The sequence below is a fragment of the Sprattus sprattus genome, assembly GCF_963457725.1.
Source record: "Sprattus sprattus genome assembly, chromosome: 5".
Lineage (NCBI taxonomy): Eukaryota > Metazoa > Chordata > Actinopteri > Clupeiformes > Clupeidae > Sprattus > Sprattus sprattus.
In genome coordinates this window covers 39,181,632-39,197,016 of record NC_137924.1, presented here as the reverse complement: position 1 = coordinate 39,197,016, position 15,385 = coordinate 39,181,632, and the positions used below count along the sequence as shown (strand labels likewise).

General features: G+C 44.7%; 1 protein-coding gene across 1 annotated transcript in view; it reads left to right on the top strand.

Moving 5' to 3' along the window:
- The window catches only part of LOC308365458 (calcium/calmodulin-dependent protein kinase type II delta 1 chain-like), a gene marked incomplete at its 5' end in the record, with an annotated part of 81,352 nt that overhangs the window by 55,396 nt on the left and 10,571 nt on the right, over window positions 1-15,385 (top strand). Inside the window, 9 exons of the mRNA XM_080838884.1 lie at window positions 3,198-3,300; window positions 4,212-4,295; window positions 5,875-5,969; window positions 7,409-7,531; window positions 7,820-7,903; window positions 8,767-8,809; window positions 10,775-10,812; window positions 12,633-12,695; window positions 15,315-15,359. Of these exons, the coding sequence (XP_080695010.1) occupies window positions 3,198-3,300; window positions 4,212-4,295; window positions 5,875-5,969; window positions 7,409-7,531; window positions 7,820-7,903; window positions 8,767-8,809; window positions 10,775-10,812; window positions 12,633-12,695; window positions 15,315-15,359 (678 nt within the window). The remainder of the gene's footprint in view (window positions 1-3,197; window positions 3,301-4,211; window positions 4,296-5,874; window positions 5,970-7,408; window positions 7,532-7,819; window positions 7,904-8,766; window positions 8,810-10,774; window positions 10,813-12,632; window positions 12,696-15,314; window positions 15,360-15,385) is intronic.

Below are 15,385 nucleotides of genomic sequence, written 5' to 3'. Positions count from 1 at the left end.
GAATAAATGCACATGTGCATATACTGAGTTGCGTTACCTTTATATTATTTTATCAGAATTGTTCGACATTCATGTTGTTGTAGTATTGGCTGAGGTTTTTTTTACCTGATGCACTATAACCAAATGTCCTTCTCGAGGTGTTATCTTGTTTTGGTTGACCACCTAGACTAAATCTAATCTATCTAAGCCCTCTTCAGTCACTTTATGATAATGTGGAGTGTCCAGATGGATTTTGAGGGTTTTAAGATGAACAACTCGTTACTGTGCACACCAGCCCAAACCTCCCCGTGGCCAAGGCGAGTGGTGAGGCTCTAATTTGCCAATCAAATGAAGCAGGTGCAGCCAAGAGCTCTGTTTCAGCACTAATATAATGGGCCCCCATGTTTGCATACTGAAAGCCTCTGGCCATTGGTTCAGACTCCCCAGTTGCCATGTCGACAAACACACACACACACACACACACACACACACACACACACACACACACACACACACACACACACACACACACGCAGAGATGCACATGTATAATGCACAACAACAAAACAAATGTGGAGCGAAATGAACAACACATGAAAGGAGAGGCGCCCATGAATGGATGCTTCGTTTGACATTGTGTGCTCAGTGATCGTATGGACATCTGTGACTAAGAGATAGAGCTCACACACACACACACAAAATCAAACACACACGGACCTCTGGTTACTCACAGTTTTTTTTGTGAATTCTCAAACCAGCCACAATGGGAGATCATTAGAACAAAAGCCAAAGGTAACACATGAACAACATGAGCCTAAATTAAATGCAGGAATCTAGATATGAGACATTGCTTTCCCCCCCTCTCCCCCTTTCTCTATACTCTCATCCTCTCCTTCCTTCCCCTTTCCCTTCACTCTCATCCTCTCCTCCCTCAACCTTCTTTTCCTCTTCCACTTTTCTTGTCCAGCAATACCCTTTCCACCCAGCTGATCTATTGATTCAGTGGCTATATGACTTTGTGGTAGACAGACAGACAGACACGCTGTGTTCCTGAATGGCTTCATGATGTATGAAAAGGAGCCTTACTGTGCACTGAACAGTAGCATAACTCTGAAGGATCAGAGAGAGAGAGAGAGAGAATCTTGATCATGGTATTAATAGTCGGTGGCCCACCCAGTGTAATTACTTCATACAGTCCTTTATACATATGATTCAGTTATGCTAACAGCATGCTAACATTGGAACTGAATGTAAACCCTGTTAATGGGGCTAATGTGAGGCTCCAGCTCCTGCTGCTCTGTAGGGCAGGGGAGAGACAGCAGAGACTCTTGGGGGCCAGTTTATGTCATGAGCATAGAATATAGCATTTCACTTACAACAAAGAATGAGTTGCTGATTGTTTTGCTTATAAAAGAGGAATGTTGTCTGAACAGGTAGAATTAAATATATTTTGAAATATGTTATTGAATCTGTGGAAAAAAACACAAGGTTGCAGGAATGTGGCTTGACAACTTGGCTGAGGAGAAGGGGGATAACTCCTGTCTTGTTCTGACATGTTTTTTCCCTCTGTGAAATGTCAGGAATGATTTGAAAAGGGTGTGCAGTTGGTAATGTAATCTAGATCCTGTGGTGAAGATTTGCTACTGAAAGGGACATCTGGCTTGCAGAAGCAGGTTGTAATTTTCATTGCAGAGTTCAGATTTGTCGGCCTAGGACTGTAGTTTTGCATTATCATTTGGGGTAATTGTTATTATCTGCACTTGCTTTTAGATGATATTTAAAATGGAAGCTCTGTGATGTTTTTTATGAAAAAACATCCACTGTAATTATGCCAAACCCGGCCTCTCACAGGAATAAGTCGCTACTTTCTCATTCATTGTTGCTATTCTCTCTATTCTCTTGTCTCTTTTTGCTCATTTCTTTCTTTCTTTCTTGTTCACCCTCCTCTCTGTCTGTATTTTGATTTATCCTCACAGTTGCCTCTTCTTGTTCTCTCTTCCTTATAATTCCAAGACGGGCGTCATGCCGTGACATAATAGACAGCACAATAGGTCGCAGGGTTGTTGGGTGGGGGTTGGGTGCTGGGTGCTGGTGGATGCACTGGGGGATTGGGGGTTGGGGGCTGGTGGATGCACTGGCAGTGGCTGCATGGCAACAACTCTGGCACACTCTTCCCCCATAGCATGTTAGCCCTCTGAACTGCACGGATTGCGATTTGAATGCCCTACTAACTGCACTGTGAAAAATCGGTCACCGTAGGGGTATATTCACTGAGGGCCGCTGGGACGAGAGGCACTTTGTTGTAATACTCAGTTTAATTTGCAAAGGCTTTATTTAAAAACCCTGGTTGCTGTATCTGTGGCACATTTGTAAAGGTGTATAACAAGACTGCCTTACCATAAGCTTAGTCCTGCATTTTTCTCAAATGGATTACTTGATCAGGGTTTTGTAGTAAATCTTTGGATTATTCTCAGTATTGCAATAATTGATACTAATGGGAAATGAAGCCATGCACTCTTTAAATACACCCCTGTGACCTCTTTTGCATGGAATGTGCCTTGCTGTTCCCCTGACAGCCAACGATTATAAAAGCAAAGAATTGTACAAAGACCGTGATTTTGTTTTACACAGAAAACACACACCAAAATCTGTATTTGTCACATGTCTAAAGAGGTCTCCTTATGAAATTAGTATATGCAATTTTTAAGTTTGTACACATTTTCATTAACAAATTATTTCTTCATCACATAGAGATATATACGACTTTCCTTACAGAAAGAGGTCTTTAGATATTAGCAAATACAGAATTATTTACCCAGAATCCTCCTGGTCTCTTTCACAAAGCCCAGAGAGGTTATGCACAGTTCTCTGTAATTTCCAAAGCCTTTATACGTATAAGCAAACAGGTAAACAATACATCATGCATGTTTTTAGGACCTCAAGTTTGCTGGTTAGTTGTCCCTGAGTTTATTGAACATGACTGTGCATAACCTTGGAGCTTTTAGGGAAATATGACATATTGTGTACCTCTCAACAATACTGTTAACTGATAGTGATTAGCGTAATTCATGTAGGTTTCTTTGCTATTAAATGTAACTGAACATTCATGTGTTGTGGTTAAAACAGATTGCATATACTTAATATCACGTAAATGCAATGGCGGCCTACTGTGGATGAGCTCCATTTAAACCGTCTGTCTCTCATCTGTGGCTACACAGCCTGAGAATCTCCTCCTGGCCAGCAAACTGAAGGGAGCCGCGGTGAAGCTGGCGGATTTCGGCCTTGCCATCGAAGTGGCAGGGGAGCAGCAGGCATGGTTCGGTAAGTGTTATGACCCTGTCCGCCTCTCAGTGAATTGAAGGAGCTATTATGATAATTCCTTGTGGTAATACTCAGTAGTTTAATTTTTTTTTGCCCCAGTACCGAGACAATGAGTTTGTGTGCCTGCGGTCAGGAAAAAAATTGACTGGTTATTTTAGAATTAGGCTGCATTCCTGTGAAAAGGAAGACATACATAATTTCCCTCAGGAGGACTTTCGGGGCCACTCTTTAAAGGAAAAAAAAGCTCCAGACTTGCCTGTCAATTCTTTTAACCAGATTTCACTTCCCTCCCCTGATTCAAGCCATTACAGTTATTCTTGTTTCTAACTTGAGGGGCAACTGCGGGGTCTCTTTAGTCTGGGAAGTCCCGCCCCTCTTCTACCGGCCAATTTGATTTTGCCTCTAAAAAGGGTCTGGCAAAGATTGCACAGCCGTTCAGTACAGCATTCTCATGATCTCTGGGACCAATCACAAACTGTCTTTTGGCTACCTGTCGCGCCATTGGGGGATTTAAACTTACCACGGCTACGTTACAAAATCTACTGCACGGAGAGTTTTTAAACATTGGACATGGTGGCCGCCGAAGCACCGCAAAACTTCGATAAGGCAAGTTTTCTTTGAAAACAAAACAGAAACTTGCCCTGGAACAATTCATACAGAAAAAATATGTGTTTGCTTTATTACCGATCGTTGTATCGTTGTATAGTATCGTTGGTCTGATTGGTTAAAGGCGTGTCCAATTACGTGAGTGAAGTGGATCGCTGTTGAGTAGTTTGCCAGACTAACTGAGCAAATGAAATGCAATGAAGGGGCGGGGAATTCCCAGACAAGGGTCTCTTGGCTTTTTACTTGTAAAAAAAAAGTGCTATTACTTGTCGAGTAAAGACTTCTCTGCTGTGACACTTCTACAGGTTTTGCCGGGACCCCAGGGTACCTTTCACCTGAAGTTCTGAGGAAAGACCCCTACGGGAAGCCTGTGGACATGTGGGCCTGTGGTATGTACTTCTTAGGCCATGCTCACGACACTGTTCTGGTGCACACACGGCCAGAAAGGGCCTTTGGCTTTTTTTTAGGCGGACACAGAGCCTAGGCTAACACTAATGACCTGAAATAGAAGGGTCAGTAATTACAGAGTGCAACTTGGCAACCACATTCCTCTCCTTTAAAAGTGAGCACGTCGTGACAGGTCACATAACCCCTTCAGAAATACTATAAAGGACACGTTTTTGATGCAGATACTAGCACATGAGGACAGATTTGCTTGACTCTAGACTTAGAAGCTTACTCATGGCTCATTCCTCCATGCATATGTATGCCAGTGTGTCTCATTCGAGTCATTATTCTCCTTGAACGTTTCTTTCACACCTACCCTGCCCACCCATGTAGGCACCAGGCCAAGTGCCCCCACCACCCCCCCACCCCCCTTCGCATTACTCACACTTGGTAAGTTGGCCAGTGTAGTTCTCTTGAAGTCAGAATAAGATTTATAAGCATATGAGACTAACATTTCTTGTGGTGTGTGTGTGTGTGTGTGTTTGTTTTTTTGTATGTGTGTGTGTGTGTGTGTGCAAGTCTGTTTATGTGTGTTTTGTTGGGGCCAGTGCTGAGTGACAACAGTTTAAATGTCACTTTACATTTGTCATGCAAACGCAGATCATCACCTTCTCTTCACATTTCCCTCTCTGTGTAATGTCTCTTCTCTCTCTCTCTCTCTCTCTCTCTCTCTCTCTCTCTCTCTCTCTCTCTCTCTGTCCAATCGGTAAAACCCATTGCGTTAATACCTCCTATGCCCTCTCAACCTTCCGACTAGGGCTAGCCTCCTCCACCATCACCCAGGCCTTAGATGTGTAAGTGGGTGCTCTCTCAGTGAACCTGTTGAGGGACAAGGGGGGATGGGTGGGGGTGTACTGTAGAACAAAGAGCCTTTTTTGTTCACATCTCCGCCCCTTCTCCACAAACCGCTTGGCTCCTGCTGCGTCTGCGTCGCCCGGATGATGACGGCAAAGCCATAGAGCCGAGGAGAGGAGATCTTAGGTCCTAAAGCCTAGACGATACGGCTTGGCCATAAACCACACTGTTCTTGTGTTCACAACAGAAAAATACCAATGACTCATGCCTATGGGCGGCACCCATGTTCGATCAGGCTTGTATTGAGTGTTTTATTAAAGAGGATGAAATGATTCGAGGTTGCGAGGAAAGAGGCCTTTTCATTTTGTGGTTAATGATGTTTAGACAAGGAGTCTTGTCAAGAACAACGATCTTTTGATACCTTAGAGGGCATTCAGATGTCCTCATATCAATTTAAGTGTCTGCTCTCTGATAAACACACCATTTTTAAAGAAGAGAGACCAGAGAAGAGGAAGCAGATTTGGCACGCGCTCTTGTTCGCATTTGTTGTTCTTTTTACAGAACCTACGGAACATTATATGGCCTCTTTTTTTATTATCTCTATCCAAACACAGATGGTCAGCAGAAACCTACAATGCAACAGGTCTTACCTAAACACCATTTTGTTGAAACAGTTGTAGCTGTAATCCCCACGCCTGTCTGTCTTTTTCTCTGTGCCAACCCCAGGTGTTATCCTCTACATCCTGCTGGTGGGCTATCCTCCTTTCTGGGATGAGGACCAGCACAGACTCTACCAGCAGATCAAGGCTGGGGCTTATGATGTGAGTGAGAAGAACCCTGTCTGAAGCACACATATGCTTTCTCTCTCCTTCACATTTGTTCACAGTCTCTCTGTCTTACTTGCTCTCTTTCTAATACACAAACATACACACACCCTCTCTTTCCTTCTCTCTCCCTCTGTTAATCTATCTTTCTCTATCCCTCTCTAACACACACACACATACACAGGGTGCGATTTGCCGGGGGGGATGGGGGGGATTCACCCCCCCCCCTCTGGTTTTTACATCCCCACCTCAGCTGGATGAATTTCATACATGGGGGGGATAACCCTCAATGAAAAACCAGACAAGTTGTGACAGCGTTTACTTACAATCGCTGGCACTAACGTTCACCTTACCCGAACTGTCGGCATTCTCAGAATTCGCTGGCTTTGCTAATTTCCGTGTATAGGCTACTGTACAATGAATATGAAAATATTTGTTCACTGAATTAGCGAGTTCTGTCCAAAACAGTTGCGTTTCAGTTTCAAAGTTTAATTTTCAGTATTTCAACGTGAATGAGAGGGAACACAAGAACTGAGCGTCTAGCAGCGATTATCATATCATGATAGACATATATGATGCATGTATATGAAGAGAATTAGGCCTATGTATTGCTTGTTTTTGGACAAATCGCACCCTGCACATACACACACATTTGTAGAGCATTCTACAAATTATGCATAAACTGTGAGCCAAATATTGGAAATCACCTTATGAAGTTACAGACTAAGGACACTTCCCACATTTTGTCAGCATTCAACACCGTGCACCCTAAGTAGTGCATACAGTTAGGCAGGGAGAGAGAGATATAAAGAAATAGAGAGAGAGAGAGAGAGAGGGAGAGAGAGAGAGATAGAGACATAGAAAGAGAGAGAGGGAGACGTGGAGATGGCAGTAGCCTATGCCATTGCCTTTGACTGGCTCCTTCCCCATGCCTGAGGCAGATTGTGCCTACTGAGATCTACGCCAGGGACAGCCCAGTGGCTCATGCCCAAGTTGGCACCAGTATCTAAGCACCTTATGCTCTTACATAAACTCCCGAGAGAGAGAGAGAGAGTGTGAGAGTGAGAGTGAGAGTGAGAGTGTGAGGTCAACTTCCTCTGTGGTCTTTTGCCAGTTCAGTTTCTTTATTGCTGCTTTTCTTTAGTTATAGCCAGGAGATGGATGGATGGATGGATGGGTGGGTGGGTGGGTGGATGGATGGATTGATGGATGGAGTGTGATTATACTTTTCCTTGTTTTTTTTATTATGTCTCGTTCAAAAAAGAAAGCCCACACACATACACATGCCTTTACATTTTGCTGGCTAATAGGCTCCCTACGTGCCGTGGTAGTGATCCTTGTTTCTGTGCCCTCACACACACACACACACACACACACACACACACAAGTAGCACACAGAGCTTGTGACTGAATTGTATGCTTTCTGGGCTCCATAGTTTCCCTCTCCAGAGTGGGACACGGTGACTCCTGAAGCAAAGGACCTGATCAACAAGATGCTCACCATCAACCCTGCCAAGCGCATCACCGCCGCCGAGGCTCTCAAACACCCCTGGATCTGTGTATGTGGCTAACCTACACACACACACATTGTCACACGCACACACACATTTGTATGTATGCACACACACATGCATGAGAAATACATAGGTAAGGTATGCAGTAAATGGGTAGATTTACAGTCACTCAGCTTTTTTTGGAACACTCACACACACACACACACACACACACACACACACACACACACAGGCATGCTGAAACACACTCTCATGCATACACTTAGACATAATTATTTGCGAACACACACACTGCGTCAGTCCATGCTGTAACTCCTCATCCTTCCTCCTCAGCAACGCTCCACTGTGGCCTCCATGATGCACAGGCAGGAGACTGTGGAATGCCTGAAGAAGTTCAATGCCAGGAGGAAGCTCAAGGTGAGCCAGTACCCCCCACTACCCCTCCAATCCACCACCACTCCACCACCACCACCCTCTCAACCCCATACCTCTGGTAAAGTGCTTAAGGAAATAATCAAAAGGAAATGTTCTGCCTTGATCCTGCCCAAGCTATTAAAATAATCAAAACATGGGCGATGGTCTGTCATGATCAGGCCCAAGCAAAACACAGAAGCACATCACAATCAGCCACTTGCCTTGGCAAGAAGATAATAACTAGATGTCTGAGGGGCTCCCAATTTTTTAGAGCAGCATTTTTAAACAGCAGCCTCAATATTGGAATTGCATTAATAAATTAGGAGCATAGAGTCATTGCAGGGAAACCTTTTCAATCCAAGGAAAATATCCTGCCAGTGTTTGGTCTCACTGGGTTGGTGGAAGGGTGCAGGCCCTTGAACAAGTCTGTTTTTTCAAAGGCGAGCTTGTAAAGCATAGTACAAATAATTATTTTAAAAACAAGTCATCCCATAATTTAGTGTAGCGTGAGTCACTAAACCCCTGTGGATTAAAAGCCTCGGCTGAATCTGAACTTTTTCGTCCCAGAACAAATTAATTGAGTACAAAGATCACAAATTGGAAGGCACAGGCAGACAGACAGACAGTCAGACAGACAGACAGACAGACAGACTCACCACACATACAGACAAGCACACTGGCAGCGGTCCATACCAATTGTGGACCGAAACATGGACTTTTCACCTCCAGGGATCTAATCATTACCTCTCTCTTGGGGCAGACCTCACCTAAGCACTATTGAAAGTTAACGAATAGCATTACTGTGGTCTCTGACTCTGACTCTCTCCTGCTTTCATTCACATTTCTCCTCTCGTCCTTTTGTTCAGGGTGCCATCCTCACCACCATGCTGGCTACACGAAACTTCTCAAGTGAGTATGGCTTCCTGTTTCACTCCGACGCACAACATTTTTTTTTATGGTGATTCCATGCTGCTCAGAGAGACGCTGCTCTCAGCCGCGTTCATCGCATTACCCGTATAGAGATACAGCTCAGCTCAGCTCGGCATTCTGACCTTGGGCGACGGTGAATTGCAATTCAAATATGCAACCCCCGGTGGCCCTCCAGCTGAGTCAACCAGGCTTTAATGAGTTTGCATATGCAGGCTGAAGAAGGTTAAAAGGGTGGGCGAGAGGGTGTGGGTTAGGGTTAGGGTTAGGGTTAATGAGTTTGCATATGCAGGCTGAAGAAGGTTAAAAGGGTGGGCGAGAGGGTGTGGTCAGTGTATTAGTTTGCATATGCAGGCTGAAGAAGGTTAAAAGGGTGGGCGAGAGGGTGTGGTCAGTGTATTAGTTTGCATATGCAGGCTGAAGAAGGTTAAAAGGGTGGGCGAGAGGGTGTGGTCAGTGTATTAGTTTGTATATGCAGGCTGAAGAAGGTTAAAAGGGTGGGCGAGAGGGTGTGGTCAGTGTATGAGTTTGCATATGCAGGCTGAAGAAGGTTAAAAGGGTGGGCGAGAGGGTGTGGTTAGTGTGGGTGCCCTGTGGCCCCTGTCATGTGCCTAGGTGTCAAGGTCATGTACAGCCAGTTGAACGAGTCCAAGGGCTAAAGTGATCAGTTCTACTAACACATTTTGTTTTTAATTTACTTAAACATGCTAAACACTGTTCAAAGGTTGAGGGACTATATCAGGAGTGGCATTATTGGAATGTTTACCGCAGTCCACAGCAATATCCTGGTAATGTTAAATCTGTGGATTTTTTTTTGAGAGAGAGAGGAAGAGAGAGAGAGAGAGAGACGTAGGGGAAAAAAAGAGAAGAATGAGTGAAAGAGAGAGAGGCGGGGATGACCTGCAGATGATCAGACAGAGCATTCTGTCTTGGGTCATCGGTGGCAGCATTTTGTTCCGCTGTTTGTTCCTGTCAGTCGTTGAGTGGATTTAAAGGCAGGCTGGATTGAGCGCGAGGCTGAATGGCACACGGCGGTGAGCATGCTTTTCCTCAGGCACTGGCTCAAATTTGTTAGCATTTATCTCTAAACTCTGCATTTTTCTAACTCCCTGCCTTTTACGTTGCTCCATATGGCAGTCAGACTTCTTATGTCGTCAAAGGTTGTCCCCCTACCCCGCCACTTGTATCGCTCCCAGCAGTGCCTTTCCTTTCCCAAGTTCTTCCTATGTGCCCTGTCTCCTGTTGCCTCCCCGCTACTTGTTGCTATTTTATGCTCCTGATTGGAAGTGTGGTGCTTTATTTTGACTGTGTTTCATCCGGCTGCTGCGAGTGTTCAATAATACATTGTGTTTTATCAGTTGTATAAGTTCATTCAATTTCAATCAGTTCTTTCTTGCGGTTTCTATATTATTGATGGAGAATTGAGCAGAAATGACATAGCTGTATGCATCCATTAAACATTGGTCTTTGTTCTGTTTTAATGCATAAAGCATTGTAGGTCTTACTGATATCTCCGATTGCTACCCCCGCTGGGTGTCAGCACATTTTAAAGGCAGCGATTCTGCTCTGACATTGGTCCTGTTGTGATTAAATGTGTTAGATAGATTTCCTTTCTTCTGTCCTTATTTTGTGTGCTTTTCCTTTAATAGCTGTCACCTCTGCCTGAGTATGTCAACTTGTGTGTGTGGGGTGTGAAATGATAATTGGCCAGCTGCAGAAGAGAGAGAGTTCAAGAAAGACATCATTAGTGTGTGTGTGTGTGTGTGTGTGTGTGTGTGTGTGTGTGTGTGTGTGTGTGTGTGTGTGTGTGTGTGTGTGTGTGTGTGTGTGTGTGTGTGTGTGTTGTTGGTTGACTATATCAGTTGGGGTTTTACAGTAACTGAGTAACTATGAATGTGTCTTTCCCTCTCTCTCTCTCTCTCTCTCTCTCTCTCTCTCTCACCACAGGCAAGACCCCCTTCAACAAGAAGCCTGATGGAGTGAAGGTATGCCAGCTGGCCCTATCCACCCTCTTCATGTCTCGCACAAGTTTGATTGCACGCACACTTCCATGACCACAGATTTGTTTCATTCAGTTATCCTAGCTTAGCATAGCCTATCCTAGAATAGCCCCAAACAAGTGCTGCTGGGATCGAGGTCATCCAGAGCTTGTCTGATAAACCCGCGCTGTTCTCCGAGGGACCAGGGTAGGCCGGGTCAGTCTGTGTTTTGTCGTGTTCCTGGCGTATGAGCAATCCCTGTGTACAGAGCTGCTCTCACCCCCCTCACCACCACCCCCACTGCTGCAGAGGTTAGCCAAGCGACAGATGTGCTGGAGCCAGGGAATAGCATCTGTAATCCCACACTCATCTGCCAGGGGTTTAAGAGACTCACTGTACCCTTACCACCCCTCCCTCCTCCTCCTCCTCCTCCTCCTCTTCCTCCTCCTCCCCACTGCCCCCCCCCCCCCCCCCCCACACACACACACCCAAACACCCACGCACAGGTGTGTATGTGGGGGGTGGGGTGAAGAGATGGATGAAGGGGCACTTGCACCTCTTTCTCTGTTCCCTCTTATTGCCTCTTCACAGATTGCTATCAGCTGTTTGTCACAAAAAATGAAATGTTTTTTGAAACAGTGACAAGCACCCCTTAATTTCCATGCCTTCTATCTCTCAGTGTCTTTATCCCTCCCTATCTTTTTCTCTTTCTCTCTTTCTCTCTCTCTCTCTCATCCTGTGCCTGTGTCTTTGTTTCTGGTTTCTGGCCATACACTCTGCCACCTCAGAAAAGGAAGTCTAATGAAGGCCCGATTTTGGTGAGGCATCCATAGACTAGCTGGCTTATATGATCCCACCATAGCTCAATATAGAGCCATTGTTGTGCCATTTGGCCTTAAGCTGCCCTCCTTAAACCCGACTCTAGACTTCCCCTTTACTGCTGTTATTATTTAGGGTTTACTTTATCGTGATTGCACAGAATTTCACCCCTTCCGGAGTATTGGCTATATGAACAGTGAGACCTGCATTGCACTCCCATGCACATTCAGTCATGGCGCATACTGCACTGGAAGTACTGTCATGCAGAGACTAGGATTCAGACTCAGCAGGCTTGATTTCTAAGCACTACTGATTGTGGCAACCACAGAGGTCGTCAGCAACGTGATGTGGAATGATGGTCATCCGAATGGAAGAGGAAGCTCATTATTCATTGACGTGACAGAAATAAATGGTGCTTTAATGTCCGATCTGATGTCCGATAATGTTGATCTGAGTGGTTCATTATTTTATACTGGGGGCTGTTTGTTTCTGTCGGTTGAGTTAGCGCGGTGCTGTCTGGAAACTGCTAACTATGGCCATTAGGGATAATTGCTTTGGGAATAGTGCTTGTTTTTAGGACTACTAGTCTTTTGTGGTGGGCTTTTGTCAGTCCTTCCAGCTGCCAGCGATGCCATGTTAATACAAAGCACATTCGGCGTATTTATAATTCCCTCTCTCTCTCTCTCTCTCTCTCTCTCTCTCTCTCTCTCTCTCTCTCTCTCTCTCTCTCTCTCTTTATGCAAAGAAGTCTTCAATAGTTCCTCTGATCACGGGGAGTTACGACTGATTCATCTGAGCTCTGGGCTACATGATCATCATTGACTGATATGAATCTAAACAAATGATCATCTCTGCATAAACAGCTTCTCTGTCTGTCTCTTTTTTTCTCAAACTTTATCTCAGTCTCTTTTTGTTGTTTTTCATTTTTTAATTTTCCTGTTCTTCACAACAACTTTGACTTCCTGTGGCCTAAGGCATCTCTCTGTTTCTGTCCACTCACCGTGTAGATCAACAACAACAAAGCCAACGTAGTGACCAGCCCCAAGGAGCCGGTCCCTGCTCCGGTGCTGGTACACTGTCTCCCTCTATCTCTGTCTGTCTGTCTGCTGTCTGTCTGTCTGTCGGTCTGCCATCTCACTATCAGCACAGCACAGTTGAGACCCCCTCAGCTGATCAGGCATTGGTTGCCTGTTATCGATCAGAGGATCAGATCTTTTTCTTTTTAGGGGTAGTCATAATGATTTGCTCTCCTCTGCTGTAACTTGTAAATAGAACTGTATAAGTATTGTAAGGATTGCTTTTCACATTGGAAAATTGGAAGAGAGCTTCTTTGCCATGTGAAATGGCGTAAGTTAATATCATCTTTACATGAGTTTCATGTGACTGGTAGGAGAATATTATATAACTGGTAAATAACAATGGTGCAAGTCATTCGACAGTAATACAGTTTTTTTATTGTTATGTAAAAAGACTTATTTAGTGTGTATGTGTGTGTGCATGTGGGTGTAAGTGTAAGTGTGCCCTGCAAGGGTGCTGTTTTCTTTGCTGTCTGGATCTACCTGTCTGTTATGGCACTTGTGCTCAACTGGCTTCTTGCTTACCTGCATGTCTGTTCCGTATTCAAGGCTGTCTGGAAGCGCTATCAAGCCTACCATGGCCTCTGCCCGCCACTTCTATCCACCCTCCTCATAGCGCTTCTGCGTGGCGCTGCATCATGCTTCCCCTCTCGCTTCAGCCCTATGCATCAGCCGTGGGTTCCCCCATCAGTGTGTTGCCACGGCAACGAACAATTCACACCGCATGTGCCCTTGGATGGCTAAAAATAGCATCCCTGTTATCAGATTCATTTTTTTTTTATCTCCCGACCCCCCTCCATGCCTTTCTTCCTTTCATTTGGAGGTGGAGAAGGTTGTGGAGGAATGGGGGCAGCTGCCTTTAATCTTATCTGCCGAGTGTTACATTGGCTACAGATTTTTATTCCAACCAACATGTGCACCTGACACAGTTGATCAGTTGCTTCAGGACTCGTATTAGTGGATTAATTGTGCTCAGGCATGTGACTGCTTGGTTGAAATGCAAAGCTGAATCTCATTGTTTTTTTTTTTACTGGGGTAAGGTTGCCCATCCCTACCCATTACATAGCTCTTAAAGAATAACATTTGCTGGCTAAAGGGGACTAGAGATCCCCTTTGAATGCCCTGATTCACTGTGCTCTCATTGGCTGTGTATACGGACAGTCTCTTCTCATTGTCTTTATACTCATTAACGCTGCTGTTTCCATAGTGGCTCTGTTTTGATTGGCAGCAAGCACATTGGTTATGTCTCTGATTGGCTCTGCCCATTGACGCTTTGGCAGGAAAGGCTTAGCCCTGATAGTGGCTCGGTCCTAATTTGTTTCTGCTTGTTGTGTTTTTTGTTTTTGCCTTTGTTTTGTTATTTCTCTCTTTACATTGCCCAAGGATAAACCGTGCGACCCAGGAGCTCCTAGCGTGAGCATTTAGCAGGGTTCCCCATGCTGAGACCCCCTAACCATCTCATTGTGACTTCAGGATGTGTCGTGTGACCTTGTTTCTTGGAAACCAAAACCTACAGTGCCTTTCACAAAGTCTATTTATGTTGGCTCGCAATGACTTAATGATGCCTCTAAAGTCATGAACGGAGAGCTTTCATAAATAACTTCAATTTGTTAAATGCATGGACGGATTATAAAACCATGGGCTCCTGGGCCTGGTCATGGACCTCCCCTTCGCGTGCGGCCACAAAAAATGTGCGCTCGCAAGACATTACTTTTTCAACAGCACAATAACTAAATTCACCTGTACCTCAACAGGATGCACATACACATTTTCTTACACAGCGCAGGTACACTCGATAAAAGCCAACAGCAAATTAACAAAATACACCTCTTTCAACCACAAATAAGAGATACATAACAGCGACTTCATGCAGAAGCTCTGGCTTAGTAGGCCCGTTCGGTAATCCATCCCTGGTTTTATGGTCTTGAGTAAGAGACAATTGTTACCTAACTGTGTTTACTGTGCTATTTGGTGTTACTCAAGGGAAGTGTCGACATTGTGTTTTAGACAGGATGCCTTTGGCTCTCCCGCTTGCATTGGCAGTAGTAGTATTGTATTTATTGACCCCTAACTAAGCTAGTTTTTCCTGCATGCTATTGTAGTTTGGGCTTCAGCTTTGTCCCCTGCCGTTTTATCTCGGTCACAAGTCTCCCACCAATTAAAAATGGCCGCCATCCTCTCAACCATGGTTTCAGTAGTAGTAGTAGTAGTTGTTGTTGTTGTTGTTTGTGCTTCTTCAGTAAAGTGCACCAAGTGGGGACATGTATTCTCAAGAACAGCACCAGCAGAGAAACCAGCAACGAAGTTGGTTCCAAATGGTTATAGTATGTGCTATTACAATGTGTAATATTTCATTGTCTCTCAGCACTAATAGGATTAACAGACATCTGCACATGGTCTGGTTGTGTAACCCAAATGACATCTGACCTCTGACCAGGCTCTCCTAGAAGTGACCACCCCTTGGTGTCCTTTAATGCTTTCTAACATACCTTTTGTGAAGAAAAAAATGTAACATTCTTCTTTGTTCTTTTTATCCTTCCATTTCTTACTCTGTCTTTTCTTTCTCTTCAAACACCTGCCTCCCCTCCCCGTCCCCCCTTTTCTCTTGATCAGGAGCCTCAAACTACCGTTATCCACAACCCCACTGATGGACAGAAGGTATTGAGTGTTAGGTTTAAGAGGGG